This window comes from Mus musculus, chromosome 19 (genome assembly GCF_000001635.26).
Source record: "Mus musculus strain C57BL/6J chromosome 19, GRCm38.p6 C57BL/6J".
NCBI classification, from domain to species: Eukaryota; Metazoa; Chordata; class Mammalia; order Rodentia; family Muridae; genus Mus; species Mus musculus.
Genome location: NC_000085.6, coordinates 12,755,495 through 12,775,802, shown reverse-complemented (window position 1 = coordinate 12,775,802; position 20,308 = coordinate 12,755,495). Strand labels below are relative to the sequence as shown.

At 39.3% G+C, this 20,308-nt stretch overlaps 2 protein-coding genes and 1 long non-coding RNA gene across 3 annotated transcripts in view; all 3 read left to right on the top strand.

Annotated features, from left to right (window-relative positions):
- Zfp91 (zinc finger protein 91) overlaps window positions 1-8,864 on the top strand; it is a 29,185-nt gene extending 20,321 nt beyond the window's left edge. Inside the window, exons 9-11 of the mRNA NM_053009.3 lie at window positions 869-983; window positions 4,701-4,800; window positions 5,254-8,864. Of these exons, the coding sequence (NP_443735.2) occupies window positions 869-983; window positions 4,701-4,800; window positions 5,254-5,764 (726 nt within the window). The 3' untranslated portion in view covers window positions 5,765-8,864. The remainder of the gene's footprint in view (window positions 1-868; window positions 984-4,700; window positions 4,801-5,253) is intronic.
- Window positions 1-12,275, top strand: part of Gm44505 (predicted readthrough transcript (NMD candidate), 44505) — a 32,596-nt gene extending 20,321 nt beyond the window's left edge. The window contains exons 9-13 of the long non-coding RNA NR_024093.1: window positions 869-983; window positions 4,701-4,800; window positions 5,254-5,626; window positions 10,397-10,522; window positions 11,423-12,275. This is a non-coding gene — a long non-coding RNA (predicted readthrough transcript (NMD candidate), 44505). The remainder of the gene's footprint in view (window positions 1-868; window positions 984-4,700; window positions 4,801-5,253; window positions 5,627-10,396; window positions 10,523-11,422) is intronic.
- Cntf (ciliary neurotrophic factor) lies at window positions 10,171-12,275 on the top strand. The gene is made up of 2 exons (NM_170786.2): window positions 10,171-10,522; window positions 11,423-12,275. The coding sequence occupies exons 1-2, from the start codon at window positions 10,409-10,411 to the stop codon at window positions 11,903-11,905; spliced, it is 597 nt and encodes a 198-aa protein (NP_740756.1). The 5' UTR covers window positions 10,171-10,408; the 3' UTR covers window positions 11,906-12,275.
- Window positions 12,276-20,308: the final 8,033 nt, after the last annotated feature.

Below are 20,308 nucleotides of genomic sequence, written 5' to 3'. Positions count from 1 at the left end.
ATTTATTGGCTTTTGATTCTGAGTTCCTTACAAGTCTTAAGAATGTGGTACCAGTGTCTGGAAAAGGGTTTCTCAGTGTGCGAGACTGGAGAACAAGAAGGAAGCATGAGGAGAAAATAAGGAACTGAGTTCAGTTTGTTAAAAGCTTTAATCCGTCTGTGGGGACAGACACTTAAATATATCTCAACATTATTACATTGAAAACGTTGGAGGATACATTTAAACCTTAGCACATTCTATTAAATAATAGTAATAATAAAGGACTGAAAAACTTGAACCCAAGTACAAGATTTTTTTAGATTCTTACAATGTTACAATATTTCCCAAAATGGAATAGCAGATTATTGTAACAATACACGCAGATACAGAATAGCAGATTTTAGCTTGAATATATGTTACCATAAAATGATTATAGCATTCCAACTAGTAATTTCGTAGAGATAGTACCAAATGGATGGTTTTATTTTTCTTTTGATTTTTTTTTTTTCCCCTCCTGATTGTGTACAAGTCTGGTATAAAATGGGGATGTGAAATAGTGAAATGTTGCTTAGGAAATGCCTGTTAATCTTTACAAGCAAGTATAAGACTTTTGGATTATGATTCTATTATAGTAATTGTAGCTACTGTTTTTTGTTTGGGGCATGTGATGTGCCATTTGGCATACTCATTGATGTGTTTTTATTTTACAAATGAAAACTAGAACTTTGAAATGTGTAAGTACATCCAAGATGACATTGCTAGTGAGTGACAGGTGCAGGTTAAATTTTTTTTCTTCTACTTTTCCTTTATTTAGCTCAATAAATAAATAAAAATAAGCAGGTAGAGAACTTACTTTTTTTTTTCTTTTCCTTTCCTTCTGCTATTTTAGCACCACATTAAATACCAGCATTTGCTGAAAAAAAAATATGTATGTCCCCACCCCTCCTGTGGGCGACTCTTCAGGCTCCAGAAACAACTTCTGCGGCATGCAAAGCATCATACAGGTACATTTCTAAGTATAAGAGGGTTACCAAATAGCCAAGCAAACTGCACTTGAGTATAAAGACTGACAATAAAGCAAGATTTTCTAGTACAAGTCTTCTTAAAAGAACCTAGAGTTGGCCACTCTGAGAGAACGTTATGAAAATAAATATTAACAAAATATAAACAAAATTTAAATATGACACTTTTGAATTGGGCTGGGTCACACATTTATAATCTCAACACCAGTAAAACTGAAACAGGAGTTTGAGTTCCCAGCCAGACTGGACTATATAGATAGGACCTGTTTTAAATGGTGGTGATAGAAAAGATGTAGGGTCTCATTAAGACCTCCTGGCTGGCTTGGAACTCACTGTGTAGACCAGGCTGGCCTCAGGCTCCCAACAAACAGTCCTGATATAGTCTCCCAAGTATTATAATTGACACTCACTGATTTTCTAGTCTTAAATAGCCTTCTTGAGATAAAACACTTGCCCTGGAAGCAGGGGACCAGAGAGATCAGATACCCTAGAACCCATGTAGGAGCCAGGCGAGCATGCTGGCTGGCTGTAATCCTCGTGCTTGGGAAACAGTGTTTCTAGGGCAATCTTACTGGCAGCTGGAAATCAGTGCTCTCTGGGTTTCACAAGCAGTCCTGACTCAAAGAAGGAGATGGAAGGCGATCCCAAAAGACACCTGACTTCAGCTTTAGTCCTTTTTATGTACCATACACATGCAAAAATAAATATTTTAAACCAACAAACATGAATATTACAGGGCATGGTCATCTAGAGTTTTAGAACATTTATTTATTCTCGACTTCTGAATTTTTTTTTTGTAATGGGAATATTGATCTTTTACTTAGCATATATTCTATGTCAGTTGTAAACTTATACATAGCCATGCTAATCTGTCTACTGAATAACACTGAATGGTGTTTTTTTCACCTAAAAAAATCTCAGAAGTTTAGCAGTTAAGCAGTTTTTGTTAATGGTCATTTAGTTAAACTAACAGAACCAGGACTTTTCAATTCTGCTGCAGGTAAATACTTGACAGTAAAGATGGAAACTTGATCATAGCTGCTCAGGAATAAAGTAGAGTGAATATTAATGAGAAAGCCTAAACAATAAGAGAGGTTTGTTTTCATTTCTGTTTAACAGTTAAATACTTTGAGGTGATTATATATAGAGATCTTAAAGTCTAGTTACTGAACTTGTTTGTAAATTTCTATAGAAATAACTTAGACACAGAAGCTGGGTGTTATGGAATAAACTCAAATTCTATTCATTTCTAGCCACAAACAATCTTGATGAAATTCTATTTGAAGCATAAATTGAGTCACCTATTCCAATATATATACTCAATTGGTATATAATACTAATTGGATATGTCTTATTACATGTGTTCTCACCTCAATCTTGGACAATAAGACTTAAAACTCCCTTTGAAAAAATATGTCCCTCCCCTAGCTGATAATGATGTACATACCCTGTCAGATGCATTCGCAGCATAGGTGCTTGTCAGGTCTCTGAGATTCCTCTTCACTCAGTTGTTGTCTTAGCTGTGCAAAAGCTTTCTGATTTTTTTATGAGGCTTGTTACTTGTCAGTTGTTGGTGTTGATTCCTGGGCAGATGGAATCATATTCAGAAAGTCCTTTCCTACACCTTTATCTTGTATTTTCTTCTAGCAGTTTTAGTGTTTTATGATTCACGTTGAAGTCTTTGATACATTTGTATTTAATTTTTATAGAAGGTAATGCATACAGATCTAATTTCAGTAGACATCTAATTTTTCCAGCAGCATTTGAAGATGCTGTCTTGTCTCCATTGTTTGTGTTGGCATCTCTTTATTATTAAATTTTATAATCAAGTAAATTTATTTTAATAATTTTGTAATTAAAATGTATTACTGCTATAATAAACACCATGCCCCAAAACAGATTGGGGAGGAAAGGGCTTATATTGCTTACATATCCACATTATAGTGCATCAAAGGAAGTTAGGAACTAAAGAAGATGCCATAGTAGACATTGTTTATTGGCCTGCTCAGCATGCTTTCTAACCCCAAGGCTAGCAGTGAACTGAGTGAGCGCATGCAATATCAATCATTAATTAAGAAAGTGTACCACAGGCTTACCCACAAGCCAGTCTACTGGGGGCATTTTCTCAGTTGAGGTTTCTCTTTCAAAGTAGAGCTTATATTAAGCTTTATACATAATACTAGACAACAGAACATCTTCAAATATCAGGTGACTACAGTTATGTGTACATGTGTTTAGGTTGTGTCTTTTATTCCATTGATCTACACATCTATTTTAATGCTGCTACCACGCTGTTTTTTATTGTAGTCCTGAAATATATTTTGAAATATAGAATGGTAATTCTTCAAGTATTGTTATTTTTTGCTCAGGATTACTTTGGCTATTGAGGATCTTTTAGGGTTATTTAAATAACAGACCATTGCAAGCATTTTCATTTGGTTTGTGTTACATCTATAAATGTCTCTAGATAAAACAGTCATTTTCACAATATTCTAATCCATCTTCATGGGAGAGCCTTCTGTTTTGTAGTGTATTTCTCGGTGTCTTTATTCAGATATTTAGTTTCCATCATCAAAATCTTTTACCTCCACATTTTATTGCTAGATATTTTAGTTTCTTTAAGGCTAATGTGAATGGACCCATTATGTTGTTCTGTGTTGCATAGAAAGCCAGCTATAATTGATTTTTTTTAAGTCCTACAACTTTACAGAAATTGTTGATTGTTTCTAGAAGGTTTATGGTGAAATTTTTGGGATCTTTGTTATGCATAGTGTATCATGTGCAAATGGGGCATATTTGACCTTTCTACTACTTTTGCATACTTTTAATTTCCTTCTCTTATCCTGTTGCTTCAGCAGTGTTGAAAAGGAGTTGGGATAGTGGATATCCCTATCTTGTCCTGACATTGATTGATTGATTGATTGATTGATTGATTGATTGATTGATTGATTTGTTGATTTATTTATTTTGGTAGAGAAATTTAGATTCACTTATCACACATAGTTCTAGGTGTGTTTATCCAGGGTTCCTGGAAACGTTTAGTGATGCCTTGAATATGGGCATCAGCACTATACTGCCAGCTAGATTAAGGAAGTTTGAAATGAACTGAGGAATTGCATTCCCCTCCTGTTTCTGGATATTCACCATGGACGAAGCTTTCCCTCCAATGAATTGCAGTAGTTCATCTGTAGATGAAATAAACCTTTCTTCAGTTACTTGTCTGTTACTTGGTCACAACAAGAAATGATGCAACTTAAATCTGTGAAATGTTTACCCTTAACTAGTACCTCTAAAAAAAATTTTTTTTTTTTAATTCTTAGAGGATGTCATAACAACGTATCTTGATGCATTACTTCTCAGTTGGACTCCTGCCAGATCCACCCTCCCCTGGTGTCCTCTGGTGTTTTGTTTTGTTTTGTTTTGTTTAAATTGACTATTTCACAATAGATGTCTTCTTGGCCCTCTCCCTCTTAATATCTTTTTGTGATACTTAGTGATTTTAAGATTTTTTTTAATACAGTGATTCTCAACCTGCCTAATGTTTGGTGTTAAATTTAGCTTCCTCAAAATACTTTCTCACTGTAAAGAGTGTGTTGTGTGCTGTAGAGTGACTGCCAGCAGACTTGATCATCTTCACACTTGAGAAAGTACTTAGCAGGTGCCTTGCTGGAGCGTTAACCACTTTGCTTTTCTTCTTAGACCAGAGGGATTATATCTGTGAATATTGTGCTCGGGCCTTCAAGAGTTCCCACAATCTGGCAGTACACCGGATGATTCATACGGGCGAGAAGCCATTACAGTGAGTGTTTACTTAGTAGTGAACATCTGGGTAGAAGTGCATTTATTTCACATGGAGATTTATCCCTTAAAAACATTTCAGTTGATACTGCTATTTACTTTTACTAAATTAAAGACTGAATATTTATTGGGGAATTACTTGCTGCCTTTTTCTTTGCTTTACTGTTCTTTTTAAATATATTTTTAGTAGCTTGAAAATTCTTCCTTAACCACTTACCACCAAACCCAGCCCCCTTATGTAAATAACCCATGAATGCAATTTATGCTGCCTATGTGCTTGAGTATAAAGTGAAGTGTGCTTGTTTTGTTGTTTCTTAAACATAAAAAAAAAAATTAATTTTTTTAGTTAGATTTCCTAATCCTTCCTAAGTATTGTATGGATATGTAAGTTTTTCAGTTCTCACCTGGCCCTTAAGATCCTCTGATTGATGATTTACTTTTGGATTTCCTTTAGATGTGAGATCTGTGGATTTACTTGTCGACAAAAAGCATCTCTTAATTGGCACATGAAGAAACATGATGCAGACTCCTTCTACCAGTTTTCTTGCAATATCTGTGGCAAAAAATTTGAGAAGAAGGACAGTGTAGTGGCACACAAAGCAAAAAGCCACCCTGAGGTGCTGATTGCAGAAGCTCTGGCAGCCAATGCGGGCGCCCTCATCACCAGCACAGATATCTTGGGCACTAACCCAGAGCCCCTGACACAGCCTGCAGATGGTCAGGGGCTTCCTCTTCTTCCTGAGCCCTTGGGAAACTCAACAGCTGGAGAGTGCCTACTGCTAGAAGCTGAAGGGATGTCAAAGTCATACTGCAGTGGGACAGAACGGGTGAGCCTTATGGCTGACGGGAAGATCTTTGTGGGAAGTGGCAGCAGTGGGGGCACTGAAGGGCTGGTCATGAACTCGGATATACTCGGTGCTACCACAGAGGTTCTGATTGAAGATACAGACTCTACTGGACCCTAGTGCAAAGGAAGACTTTGGGCACTGGGACAGTGCAGACTTTGTATTTAAAAGATAAAAAGGACAAAAAAAATTTAAAGCATTTAAAAATCTAGTAAAATAACTGAAGGGCCTGCTCTTTGCATTGTGGATCACAACACACACACACACCATCCCCATTCCCTGAACTCCCCTTCCTCATCCTTAAAATATTGATGTAGCCTTTACCAGAAAGGTTGATGAAAAAGCAGCAACATGCTAGGTTCCAGCCAGCAGCAGACTTCCTGCTCATTGGCAAATCTCCTTTTTCTCAGCCTATAACTCTGATGTGCTCTGGATCAGCTTTGAACTCATAATAGTATATTACTATCATCTAAATCTTTTCTCCTCTACTACTGCCCTATGGCTCTGGCTTCTTCCCACTGCAACAACCAACACTTACCCTCAAATATTATATAATTCTATTTTCCGGAGGCTGGCAGCTTGACTTGGCACTTTAGGGCTCCTTGGCAGGATGCTGTTAAAACAGCACACATCTCTCACCCCTCTTCCATTACTCACTGGGTTTGGGGAAGGAAGGATACATGGGGACCACCTCCCTCCCTTTCAATGGATCCCAGCACCTCAGTTCCCCCCACTCCTGAACCTCCATAATGCTCTTAATGGTGCTCACTTGCTTGGAAGCAGGCTCCCAAGAGAGGGGACTGACCTCTGTTTCTGGCTGAAAGATAGGGCTCTGTGTCAGTGAGAAAAGTCCCAGGCTAATGGCAGAAATTTGCACTTTGAACATGTGTGTTTTGTGTTGTGGAACCTGAGATTCCTTATTTATTAATGGAAAGTCTGATTTTTTGGGGGGGAGGGTCTTTGTTGCTATGTTTTGTGGGGCTGGGAGAGTAGATTATTCTGACATGGGATCCTTCCTACAAGAGGTACTTTGAAGGCAAGGCTTAGAGTTGAAGAAGCACAGCCAGCCTCTAAAATCATAGTTCTCCAGTGGCCTTTAAAGTAAGCTGGTCCCCAGCACTAACAGAATCACTACAATAGCCTAGTGCTTTTTTGGAAGCCTTAGGGAAGTTTGATAGGTTTGTGGTAACTAGTGTGCTCTTTGAGATTTTTAAGAGCATTTGAGATACAAGAATTTTGAGGGGATGAGGAATGTTGGTCAAGGTCTAAATCACACATAAAAAATTTTCTTCTGTGAATTTATCTTCTTTGCATATATATCCCTGCTGGCCCCTTGTTTTGATTTTGTTATTGGTCATTCCAGCTCTCAGTGGAAGACCGGACCCTGTCATTCATGAAGGAACACAATCTAAAAGTTCTAGAGATTTGGTTAAGAGTAAACTCTTCTGTCTTATCTCCTCTTTAGAAGAGACAAAGCTTCAATAGACAAAAACAAAAGTAAAAATCTATACGATAATGTTTTTTGGCTTTCCCCAGAATTATCTGTTTTCCTCTGAGTAGAGATTTTAATGCCCTGTGGCATTAAAATTACTGTCACTGGGAGACACGGATCATATTTTTACATGCTTCTACCTCTCAAAAGACTAAAACCCTAATTCAGCTCATTTTTTGAAAATTAGGAGTGCAGTTCTTCCCTGTGTACTTCAGAATCAGCCATTGAAGACTGGGCCAGTTGTTGTCAGCAACACATGATGACTATTGGGAAAAATAAGAGTTTGAGAACAAAATAAGGAACAGCTTGTTTTTCACAAACACTAAAACTGTGGAGTTTATCAAATTTTCTCTGCTTGATTTTTTTTTCCCCCCAAAAGGAGAATAGCAAAATGTCATCTCTGAAAGACGCTTACTATACACCCACCTATGTCGGTGGTTGGGATGCCAGGGAGAGGGAGGAAGACACCTACAGGAACAATCTTAAACACATTATTGTTTCCTCTAGAGTGTTGCAGACTTAGCCACCCCTCCATGTGAGGGGAGAAAAGGCATGAAGACAGGCTTTTCTGCCCTGCAGAGTTGCAGTTGACCTTGGTACATTGCATAGATTTGAAAACACTTTAAGAGGAATTAAAAATGGATCTGCAGCAAACTTTGCTCCTCTTGACGCTGTTTATCTAGTATCTGTGTCCTACACTTACCCTTTGTTTTTCACATTTAGAATGTCTCCAATAAATTAGATAGAGCCACCCACAGAAAAACAAACTGCATTGAAAACATCTCACTTTTCTGGGATGGGGAAAAATATGTTCTTTTCTGTACTTCGCTCTCCTCCCCATAAAAGCAACTAGTTCTAAAACTTAGAAACTTCCTGTCCTCTCATGGGGTTGGGGTGGGGCTGAAAGGGGGCTCGGTCATCTTAGCTGCTCTCTGTTGGCAATAAGTTTTTTTAGCAGTTTGCAATAAATTTTTCATGAACTTCCTATTCCTTTTGAGAGCTAGTGCTAGTATAATAAAAGTGTATGAGCAAACTAAGCCCCTACCCTTTTCTTTTTTCCCATGCCAGTCATTTAATTGTCCTTCGAAGGAGTCCTTTTAGTTTTGAAAATAGTTAATTCATACTGATGGTTTGTTATCTTTTAAGTCATACCTCCATCTTCAATTGGCAATTCTAAATTCTTAGGTATATAGTTATGATAATTACTTGGTATTTCTGGGAGTTGTGTACCCTCCTTGCTTGCATTGCTAGCGTATTTTGCATAATTAGACCCTAACACATTTTACAGGGTTTAGTCAGACACTGGCTGGGAGTCCTGGGAATGAGCAGAGAAAACATCAGCATAGAGCACTTGGACCTCCCTTGTACCTGTTCAGAGGAAGAAAATCAACTAACTATATACCAACAACCTAAGTGAGGTCTTACAGCCTTGCTGCAGGGCTAGTTTCCTGCCTTTCTTTCTATCAATTTTCCAGTATACTCAAGAAAATCGGGAAATTGTAATGGGGCAGTTATATCTCCTGAGACTTTTTGCCTGTTGAAATGTGCAGGACCCTTTTCCTGTGATGAGAGATAGCTGGTTACTTGATCTAGGTTTAAAAGTTATGTAAAAGAAAAAAATTATAATAAAAGGGATACTTTGCTTTTAAAATCTTGTTTCCTTTTAATCTAGGTAATCATTTCAAAATAAGTATGTAAAGAAGAAAAATAAAAGTTGTCTTCCTGGAAGCAACTGGTCTTCCTTGGTTGTACTGAGTTAGTCATGCGAGGATAAAACAGTTGATGCTGCTAAATGAGGAAAACATGCCCCTTTTGTATGGTGCTATTTGCTCTTTGTTAAGAGTTGGGAGGGCTTCTAATGCAGAGAGGCCTTGTAGCTCTGTGTTTGGCAGACTCCAAAGGGTGTTTTGGTTGCTTTCTAGGGGATGTTAAGGATACTGTGAAGTACAGTTTACTCTGACAATGACAAAACCGTGGTTGCATTTAAGACCAGTGCTTCTTACCAAAGCTTTTATGTCAAGTTCTAACTTTAAAAAAAGAAAACATAATTCAACCTTGCTAAAAAGTTCTATGGCAGCCATTTCTCACCTATGTCAATTTGCTACTGAGGTGGCAAGTGTTTGAACTTCTTGGCAAAATCTGTGATATAAAATGGGGACATTGACTTCACTGACCTATTTCGGGTTGAAACTTTGAAACTTGAGCCTATTAACTTCACCCACTAAGTGCAGTACAATAGAATGACAGGTCTGTAAGACCTTTTTAACTCTTTTGTCTTCATTTCAAAGCCTTGTTCATTACCTTGCTAAGCATGGCGAATGACTGGGACTGGTAAGAAAAAGAAGCATGTTGTCACTTGAGTGAAAGTGCCTGAGAAATGTTACCAAGTTTGGGTTGGGTGTTTCCTTTGGGAGAGAACAGGCCTAAACAGTGCCTTCCACATCCTGTAGCTACCAGGAAGGCCCCATGGTTGAGACTAGAGATGCTCCTTTAGCTAATTTTTAAACAAGTCTAAACCTTACAGATAATGGGAACGGAAAGATGGCTATAAATGACCTGTATCACATAGTCTCTGTTTCTTGCACATATCATGAGCTACCCAAAGAAATTGTAAAGTCAGTGTGAGGTGGGGGGAAATAAAGCCAAAGACCAATGCAGAAATACGAATCTAGTTTATTGTATTAATTTCTTAGATAAAAGACATCAAATGAGAAAACTACCCCCAAGACTAATGTTCAGCCCAGGATTACTCAAGATTCCAATGAAGTTTAAATGTGTAGCATAGTATCTGACTCATTTAATAAGTGACACCTATTTCAATACTATATTTTGCCAGGATAAAACAAATTAAAATACAGTGAGCATGGAAAACAGAAGAGTAAAATCAAATTATATGTGTAAATACTAGACTACATTAGGCAGGGGTGGGTGTCAGGAGGATTAGCGTGATAGTGACCTTGTTGCTAAGTACAAAAGCAAAACAATGACATAAAAACAAGTGCTAAGTACTGAGTGGAGGAGAGATGAAGGCAGACGCTTCGAGGGAAAAAAAAAAAGACTGATTAAAAGGGCCCTTTGATTCCACAGGCACAAAATCCACAGCCAGGAATTTGCTGCCACCTCTGAGTCAGGCAGGGGGTGGGGATGGGGGTGCACAATCCCATTAGAGAATGCCCAGTAGATTTAGTCTGTGGGAGTCACATTTCTTATTTGGACTAGTGAAGACAGAAGCAAACCAGCTCACTTGTTTCCTGGGACAGTTGATTTAGGGGATGGCTTTCGCAGAGCAATCACCTCTGACCCTTCACCGCCGGGACCTCTGTAGCCGCTCTATCTGGCTAGCAAGGAAGATTCGTTCAGACCTGACTGCTCTTATGGAATCTTATGTAAGTTGTCTATTTTGCTTTTGTCTGGTTGTCTGTTTTCAAGTCTTCTAGCCCAACTCTTAACCATCATGTTCCAACCCCATAACCGGTTACGAAAACACTAGTGTGTGTGTATTTATGGTATAGCTCCCTAGTCATTCATATATTAAGCACCTATAATTTGACATGTTCTTTCCCTTGAGAAAATTCACACAACCTTACTGTCTTCATCCAGCCTGTTTAAGGTGGACAGGTCCTTCCTTAAGTGAGAATATACATTATTTGGTTGCCTTTTTTCTGAATCCTACCAGGGTAGACAATAGGTTTTCTAAGTCATAGGTTCTTCATATAATTTTTGAACCTTAGAAATAAAAAGATTACAGGATAAGAAAAACTATATGGGGTTTTAGAGAAATGTATAGTTGCCCTCTGTATAGTATAAGCTACTTTTATTTTAGTACTACATATTAGACTACTTGTGACTAAATAGATCTGCCAAAAAGTCTTGAGAAAAATGTCAAATTAACCACAGTTCTGGGCTTGTTTTCTCATAAAAGGCCACTGTCTAAAAGACCTGCTGTGGTAATATCCCAGGCCTCTGATCAAAGTTATAAATTTAAGTTCTCTAAGAATTGAAAACTTTTGAAAAGCCTTGCCAGTTATGAGACTCAGTGTCCAAAGAGATGGACATAAAAGCCAGCTGTATTCTAAAGGATTGATTTCACCTTGAGAGTGGACAGTGGGCATAGGGAAATTCAGGCAGTGCTGTGGGATCAGGACTCCCCATATGAAGGGTTTCCATTCTAAGCATTTTCTTAACAACTTGGATCACTGACTATGAAAGTCAAGGAAATTGTATTTGTGATTGAAGAAGGAAATTGAGATGATATGGAACATATGTTTTGCTATATCCTTGGCCAGGTAAAACATCAAGGCCTGAATAAAAATATCAGCCTTGACTCAGTGGATGGTGTACCAGTGGCAAGCACTGATCGCTGGAGTGAGATGACTGAGGCAGAGCGACTCCAAGAGAACCTCCAGGCTTACCGTACCTTCCAAGGGATGTTAACCAAGCTTTTAGAAGACCAGAGAGTGCATTTCACCCCGACTGAAGGTGACTTCCATCAGGCAATACATACTCTTACGCTCCAAGTTTCTGCCTTCGCCTACCAGCTAGAGGAGTTAATGGCGCTTCTGGAACAGAAGGTCCCTGAAAAAGAGGCTGATGGGATGCCTGTCACAATTGGAGATGGTGGCCTCTTTGAGAAGAAGCTGTGGGGCTTGAAGGTCCTTCAAGAGCTTTCACAGTGGACTGTGAGGTCTATCCATGACCTCCGTGTCATTTCTTCTCATCACATGGGAATCTCAGCACATGAGAGCCATTATGGGGCCAAGCAAATGTAGCTCTTAACTCTTGCCTCTGTCTCCCTCTTTGATCTAATGGGATATCAGTAGTTCCCCAGGGGCCTAGTTTTCTCAGCATCAATTTTGGAAAACCTTAGACCACAGGCATATTTCGTCAAGTAGGGTTGACCCACGTATGAACAGAAGATAAACATGGTTATTCTGGCTGTGCATATGTGTGTACATGATTTTGTTTGTATTGGTGGTATAATAAAGTATAATTAGGGCATTATCCTTCCACCTTAGTGCTTTACCCTTCCTGATACTAAATAACCTTTCCAGGTGTTTAACAGTCTTACAGGCAGAAGAGACATTGTGACTAGTTTTGGTTGACTTCTGAAAAGACTGAATAAACAAATTGGAAGTCCTAGACTATCTTCATTCAAACTACCCTGATAAAAAGAGCATCGCTGTGCAGAGGCAGTGAGTGTGCCATGGGCTTTGTATATTCTGTACAGCCTTACATCCTAGTTGTGGAAAGGAAGATGTCTTGCATTCTATCCTAGCATTGAAAAGAATGCCCTTGTTACTCATCCTCAGGAGTCGGCAGCATCCCACCATGTTAAAGGAAATATTTGTTGCCCACACTGGGCAAAGAGCAGCAATTAACATAGCTTCAGATTACATTTGAGAAAGAAAAGAAAAAAAAATGAGACCTGCAGTACTTCTATAGTTGGGGCTGAGGATATGCAGTAACAGCCTGGCTTAATGTTGACTAATTGTACTTGTATATTGGGTTGATCTCAGTTTACAGCAAGTTAACAAATCTGTCATATAGGTACTGTGGCCAGATGCTCATGGGCAGAGGGGTAGAATGCTACTCAGGTTAAAGAGTCACAGGACACTAGCACTTTACATTCTCCAGGCTTAGTCATGAAGGGAGGATGGGTCCCCAGTGAGAATGCCAGAGATTCTTAAACACACAGTAAAGCTCTACTTGTAATGTTCTTGTGAGAAACACATGGTGTGGAAGGCTAGGAAACACATTCCTGGGGAAGGTCATTTACAGTGAGAGCTGTGCATTATGAATCCAGAGTTTGTTAGTATTTGTTTTTATCTTTAAAACCCCAAGAGATGTTGAGTTGAGGACCCAAGTCTAACCACATTCTCCCTCACTAATGAATCATGAGTCAGGGAGGGCTAACTTCCATATAAGTTGCATGATGTAGGGATGTGTGACTCATCTTGTATTCTCTCCTATAAGGAATTCCACACAGGGTAGTATGGAACATACTAGGTACATGACAGGACTCAGCCAAGCACTGTGGCAGCTCAGGGGAAGCAAGACCCTGCTTTCTACTGTGTTTGTGGAAATGCAGTTGTGTATGTAAGAAATAAAGAGACCAAAACTATAGTAGATTATAAAGAATTGAAAGATCGAGCTGTTGAGATGGCTCAGGGGGTAAGAGCACTGACTGCTCTTCTGAAGGTCATGAGTTCAAATGCCAGCAACCATATCATATGGTGGCTCACAACCATCCTTAACAAGATCTGGCGCCCTCTTCTGGAGTGTCTGAAGATAGCTACAGTGTACTTACATATAATAAATCTTTAAAAAAATATATTGAAAGATCAGCTAAAGCCACAAGAAATTATGCTTCCCAGGTTGGTGGAGTACAATATAGAATGTCCTTGAAGATAGAAACATTAAGAGTTGACTCCTGAAAACAAGTTAGACAACAGTAAACATCTGAAAACAGTAATCACAATAACAGGCCTTTTTGTTTTACTCCATTCATGATTTAGGTATAGATAGTTATTTTTCTACGAAGTTAGAAAGGCTTATTTCATTCATATTCTTAAGTTCTGTTTGTCAGGAGCATTTTTTTTTATTAGTACATGTTAACAATGTTCGTGTTTAAAGAGCAGCATGGCTACCTACAATTTCATTATGGGGAATAACCAGCAGTCTACATCGTGCATGACACCCCCCCCCCAGGGTTTTTGTGTCTCACAGGTGTAACAGATGACAGGATTTTCAGAAAACTCAGTGATGGTACATGGCAGCACACTGGAAGTTCAAGGATTGGGAGTTAGAGGCAAGCTTAGCCCAGTAAGAATCTGGGTACACATACATACCTCAAAAAGAAAAGCAAGAAACTTACTGTATGCCTCATAGCGTATAGAAACCCTTCAGAAAAAAAAGGTGGGAGGGTCTGGGAAGATGTTTCAGTATGTCAGAGCTGTTTGCACTGTTAACAGGAGTTTGAGTCCCCAAGTAGAAGATGAACATGATTTTATGTGGCTGTAAAGCCAGCACTGGAGAACAGAGACTGGGCAGATCCTCTGGAGCTCCTTAGCAAAACTGTGTCCACCAGGCACTGGTGGCGCACGCCTTTAATCCCAGCACTCGGGAGGCAGAGCCAGGAGGATTTCTGAGTTCGAGGCCAGCCTGGTCTACAGAGTGAGTTCCAGGACAGCCAGGGCTACACAGAGAAACCCTGTCTCGAAAAAAACAAATCAAAAAGTGTCCTATGAGACCCTGTGTCAAGACAATAAGACAATAATAAATGAAAACATTTAACTACCTGGTTTGATCTGAGCATTCATGCAAACTCATGTACTACACATGCACACACATACAACATATTAAAAAAAAAGCTGGTTGTGGTGGTGGACACTTAATTGCCATGCTCAGGAAGCAGAGGCAGGAAGACCTTCATTGAGTTCAAGGCCAGCCTGGTCCAGCTCTAGGACTACATAGATACAGTCTCAAAAGAGAGAGAAAAAAGATAAAAGGTATATAGGTACTTAGCCATATAACACAAATATAAACTGGAGTAAGATATAAATGTGTAGACAATGTATCATGTTTATCAGAAATTCATAAAATTGAATAAAGGGCTGGCAGTGTGCTAGTGTACTAGGTGTATCTTCATAATACAGGTACTGTGGACACACTGATTCTTTTCATAACTTATATGGCAACAAATATCTTGCTGAGCTCGGGGAGTAGGGTGTGTTTCAATGTTCGTGAAACCCAGTGACTCACAAAATAAGTGATTCTATGCATAGAATCTCTAGAAAATCATACTAAGATATACAAATTTCAGTTTCTCACCATTAACCTTTACATTATTTTTAAAAAATTAAAAATCCCAGAGATCTCCCCTCCCCCCCAAAAAAAAAATTTTTAGCCCTTTCTGAAGAGTCATTCTGTTTCCTTAAATTGCATGAATGAGGCCTGACAAATTTGCAAGTTGATGATTTGAAAGGCTTACAAATTAGCACAAACTTGAAGCCAAGTGTAGAATAGAATCAGCTTTAAGATACTAGGAATTGAAGGAAGTGATCATTTTTATAAAACCTGAGAGTATAAAGTCATAGCCCTAGTATTGCTGTTATTTTAGGCTGCTGTGAGTGACAGCCCAATGAATGAATGAATGAATGACACTGTTCTGACCTTTGCTCAGAGGGAGGAAAAACGGTAAGTGGTTTTGAGTGACTTGATTATGGGTACCAGAGCATCAGCTCATTTATGACTTTTCTTAAGGGGTAAACTTGAGACATAGGAATCAGGCCTCCACCAAAATGATGAACCCCCGGGGAGTTGAGTTGAGAATTCAATTGATTGTGACATGTGTGATATGCGGTTTGGGAATTATTTAAAGAAAATGGTCTGGCCTCTAAACTTTGAGTTTCATGGTCAAAAAATGAGCCCCGTGAATGCTGGTGCACATTAAAAAGTGAAAATCGGTAAAAATCATCTCACCACAAAAGCTTTTAAAGAACTCTGACAGTCACTGGTAAATAGAAGAAAAAAATGAAATATTTGGTGTTCAAAATAAATATCCATGTGCTTGAGATTCTTAATAAAAGAATGTTTCTTGGGTCAATCTATTTTGGGCACATAGAAAATAAAAGATGCAAGAATGGCTAACAATAGAGTTCTCTTCTCAGCAAGACCACAAGATGCTTCTTTTATTTCTGTGTCTTTGGATGAACAAGGGGAATTTCAAGTGATTTCAACACTGGATAAAATGTAATCCTCTCAGCCAGGGCCAGACTCAATCAAGCATGCTGGGTAAATCTGCATGATGCCAGGCCACTGGGCAAAAATCCCAGGGGCAGGCAGCCTGGAAGAGGACCACACCACCAAGCCAAACGCTTCTGCAACACTGTGAATGTGTAGTTGAATCGACTAGGCTGTAATTAAGAAGGTTTAATTTCATTCCACATGTTTTATTCTCAGTTAAGCTTTTGGCTGAGAAAGGTCTCTGATGAGTGTGTTCCTAGTTATTTTAGAGGTAGAAATTGTGACAAAGCACATGGGTGAATATAAAATTGCTGAGTGTGTGTTTCTGTCTGCATGTTGAGGTAGTAAGAAAGAAAGAATGCATTTACTGAGCATATGAGACAACTTGACACTATTTTGTGCTATTTAATCCTTTGAGATATTATCATTTTTCACAGATGAGGGAAATGACAATGAGCATTAATTTGTTCAAGTTTATTATTCTAGCATATGACAGGACAAAAATTTTCATTCTGGTCTCAAAACTTTCTTCCACACCCATACCATGAGAGATCTGGTGACCAAGATCATCTGATTCTGAAGTCCACCCTCCACCTGTGCAGTTCACTTTCCTTCCACACCCATACCATGAGAGATCTGGTGACCAAGATCATCTGATTCTGAAATCCACCCTCCACCTGTGCAGTTCACTTTCCTTGGATAAAACCAGTATTGACTTGTCCAAAGGCCAACAAAGCCAATTTAAGTTCCCAACCTAAGACAAGTCACTTTCCCTGAGCTCCTCACTTATGAAATGGAAATGATGACAAATACCTGACCTCACAGGTTGTTACACAGTTCAGACAAATTATCTGTATGTACTTGTAAGTGGTGTGTGAACTTCAAGCGTATTTAATAACTCAAGTAGCTTAGATTCAAATTACACCAGACTGAGGACTAGGCTCTAAATATCTCAGAGACTATCATTTTTTTCCCTAGGATTGACCTGGTGGGGTCACAACCCAGTTTTCACCTTATTGACCCTAGGCTACAAATACCAAGCCAACCCACTCACAGCCTCCAGGAATCCTACATCTCTGGAGAGGTTGAGGCTCTTCACTGTTCACAGAAGATGGTTTTTTCAGGAGTATAGTCAGACAGGCCCTGGAGACACCTGGCAGGCCCTAGACTGGGTAGCCAAGCAAATAAGCAAACCTAGGCTCCACCCAAGATGTGTTAAAGCATGCAGTTAGACTCATTCCTCTTCATATACCCACACCCTCTAAGTACAGGAAGAAACTCAAACCTTTATTCCTATTCTTTTATTAAGCACATACCATGAGGAAATAAAAATTTGTCCCACTATTCCATCTCCAAAGAGATTGAGAACTGTATACACTCACACACACACACACACACACACACACCTTTGCACACCCCTTCTTCTTTATTAGACCAACTTTCAGAGGCATCAGCTGTCTGTCTCATCCTCATTAGCTTACATCCAGCCTCCACAGCTCCTGTGCCTCTAATAACCCTTTGAAGCCCTAAGACTAACTCCTTTAAAACTCAAGGGTTTCCATACTTGGAACCCTTCATAATTTCAGCAAGTCATAAACCAGATTATCTATTACTCCCTAACCACAGCATCTCATGTAATCTAATAGTCCTATATCCTATCCCTCTCTGATGTGTAGAATCCATTCTAAAGTCCTTCCCAGGACTGAAGGCACCCAGAAATACTATTCCAAGAAAGGTGTTTTCATATCAAATCAACATTTATGTCATAAGGCTATGGTAAGAGTTCAAGATATTCCTCTTGCTTAACAAATACCAAAACAATCCCTATCCCTAAAACTAGCAAGAAGGTTGAGACTTATACAAATAACTTGAATGATCACTAGGAGAAAATGCCAAAATTTCCCAAGCTAGCTCAGATGTCTAAAGCTTAACTTCTGGAAGTTGCCTGCCAAAGTTCAACCAATTTTAACAGCAATGGGTTTTGACAAAACTACTTTGGGTCCCTGTTGGTACTGAAGTGAATAATAAAGATAAATGAAGGTAGTGTTTACTCGGCCAGGTGTTCTCATTGCTTTCCATGCATTAGCTCATTTATTCCTCTTAAGCAGCCTGTAAGATACTTACTAAAGATACTTGTTTTACAAGGGAAACAGTGAAGACATGGAGCTGATCTCAACCTGATGCTTGAGACACGTACAGCCCCTTGGGAAAGAACAAGACTACAACTATGAAGAATATGGGTGTGTTTAGCAGTTCATGTAGATAACACAAAGCTGTTAAAGCACACACACACACACACACACACACACACACACATGCACTTTAGAAGTTGGGCAGTCCAGCATTTGGGCGTTGAAGGACAATGTGGATTTTGCCCTTAGGAAAAAAAATAATAAAAGGGAGAGGCAGGTAGGAGCACTGCAGTTAGATGCAATGGCACTTGTCAGGGCTTGGCTACTGGAAGGCTTGCAGCATGCCCAAGACCATTCAGCGTGGCTGAATCTCGGGGCTTTCTGAGTGTTTCAAAGAGAAGGAGACTGCAGGAGGAACATGATGACACCTTGGAAAAAGGATCCATGTTTTTGAAGTTGGGGAGTGCTAACATCAAGCCTTTGTTCTAGAAAGTAACCGAAACAGCTGTGTCTGCACTAGACCTAAACACAGCTTCAGGCAGAATAATTCACTGAAAATATGCTGTTTGATGCTAAAGGAAAGATATACAGAGATAGACATATAGAGATAGAGATATATAGACACAGATGATATAGATATACATATAGATATATAGATAGATATAGATATGAGGTACCATGACATTCAGACAAAATCAACATAGCTTCTTATTCTGAAGTTGGCATTCTGGTGAGTGAAGACAAGCAATACACAATAGTCTAACTTGGATAATGGTAAGAATTACATAGAAAAAGTGAAAGTTACCAAAAGTAGTAGCCACAAAAGCAAAGCATGGGAATCAATGAGGGACAGTCATCAGACTTTCATTTCTTCTACATACACCTGGGTCAGGAACCACATATGAACTTTCCTAGCCAATGCACATCCACAGGGGAGGGAAAAGGAATTGAAACTGGGAGATTACATTTTTAAATTAGTAATTTTTTGCTAAAACCTCAGCAGCAAGCATCATATTATGTAAAATAGCCAGCATCTGTTTTCTAGCCATATGAAATGGTTTGTGTCCAACATTATTCTTCACCATTTTCAAGAAGGCATTGCTATTTTACTCTACCTTAATTTTTACGTTACATTTCCCTGAGATCTGAATCATCCATGAATAGATCTTAGTGAAGACATTATTAAGTAAAAAAAAAAAAAATCCCAAGCTGGAAGGAGTTTCTTGTCTTCAAGGAAATGAAACGTTGATGGGGTTGAAGCCAACCAAGCAGAGGAAGAATGCCAAAGCCAAGGTCTTTCAGCCAGAGGCCAGGAGAAATACATTGCTTCTTAAGCAGTTGTATGAGAGGATCATGACCCAAGAGCAGTCTGAGTAAGTATTTCAGGAAAAGCATGTTAGAACCTCTCCTGGCATTTTAGACTCTGATTGGCTGATGGAGTCGAGGCTAAGCAGGGCAGACTTTTGCTCTAGTTGTGCACTATCAAGAAGTGGGGACACTGTCATCCATCCAATAGCTGACTGTGAGCATCCACTTAGTACCCAAGGAGCTAAAGGGGTCTGCAACCCTATAGGTGGAACAACAATATGAACTAACCAGTATCCCCCAGAGCTCGTGTCTCTAGCTGCATATGTATCAGAAGATGGCCTAGTTGGCCATCTTTGGAAAGAGAGGCCCATTGGTCTTGCAAACTTCATATGCCTCAGTACAGGGGAAAGCCAGGGCCAAGAAGTGGGAGTGGGTGGGTAGGGGAGTGGGGGGGGGGAGGGTATGGGGGACTTTTGGGATAGCATTGGAAATGTAAATGAAGAAAATACCTAATTAAAAAAAAGTGGGGGCAGCTCTCTGTTGCTACAATCACATGAAGATAGAGATTTGAGTATCGTCAAGATGAACTTCACCCACAACCCACCATTATAGACAAGGAGAGCATTGTACTACACAGAGGTAAAATGAGTGTTTATACTCTTTACTAGAGGTGGTGAAGAACAGCAGCATATGTTGGTATATGCATATTATTCCCAAACTTCAGAAGCTAAAGCAGAAAGATCATTAGTTTGAGGGCAGGTGTATGGCCACCCTAATTCACCATCATGACCTAGCACATAGATTTCCAGAACTGTCCCATCCTTAAGCAAGCACTAAGCCCATCTTTGTGGGCTTTCATCCACCTGTGAAAATCCAATCTATCAAACTGGAGGAGGCCCTTGTGCTGAACACTAAGTCAATCCCAACCAAAGACAGGGCAATAGGTGAACCTCTGTAAACCTGCCCAAGAGAGAAAAGTCTTTAAAA

Bases quoted from the DNA above. Each gene is read 5' to 3' on its own strand.
- Cntf (NM_170786.2), top strand. From the start codon at position 10,409: ATGGCTTTCGCAGAGCAATCACCTCTGACCCTTCACCGCCGGGACCTC. The intron at 10,523-11,422 runs GTAAGTTGTCTA...ATCCTTGGCCAG, and splicing joins CTGCTCTTATGGAATCTTAT to GTAAAACATCAAGGCCTGAA.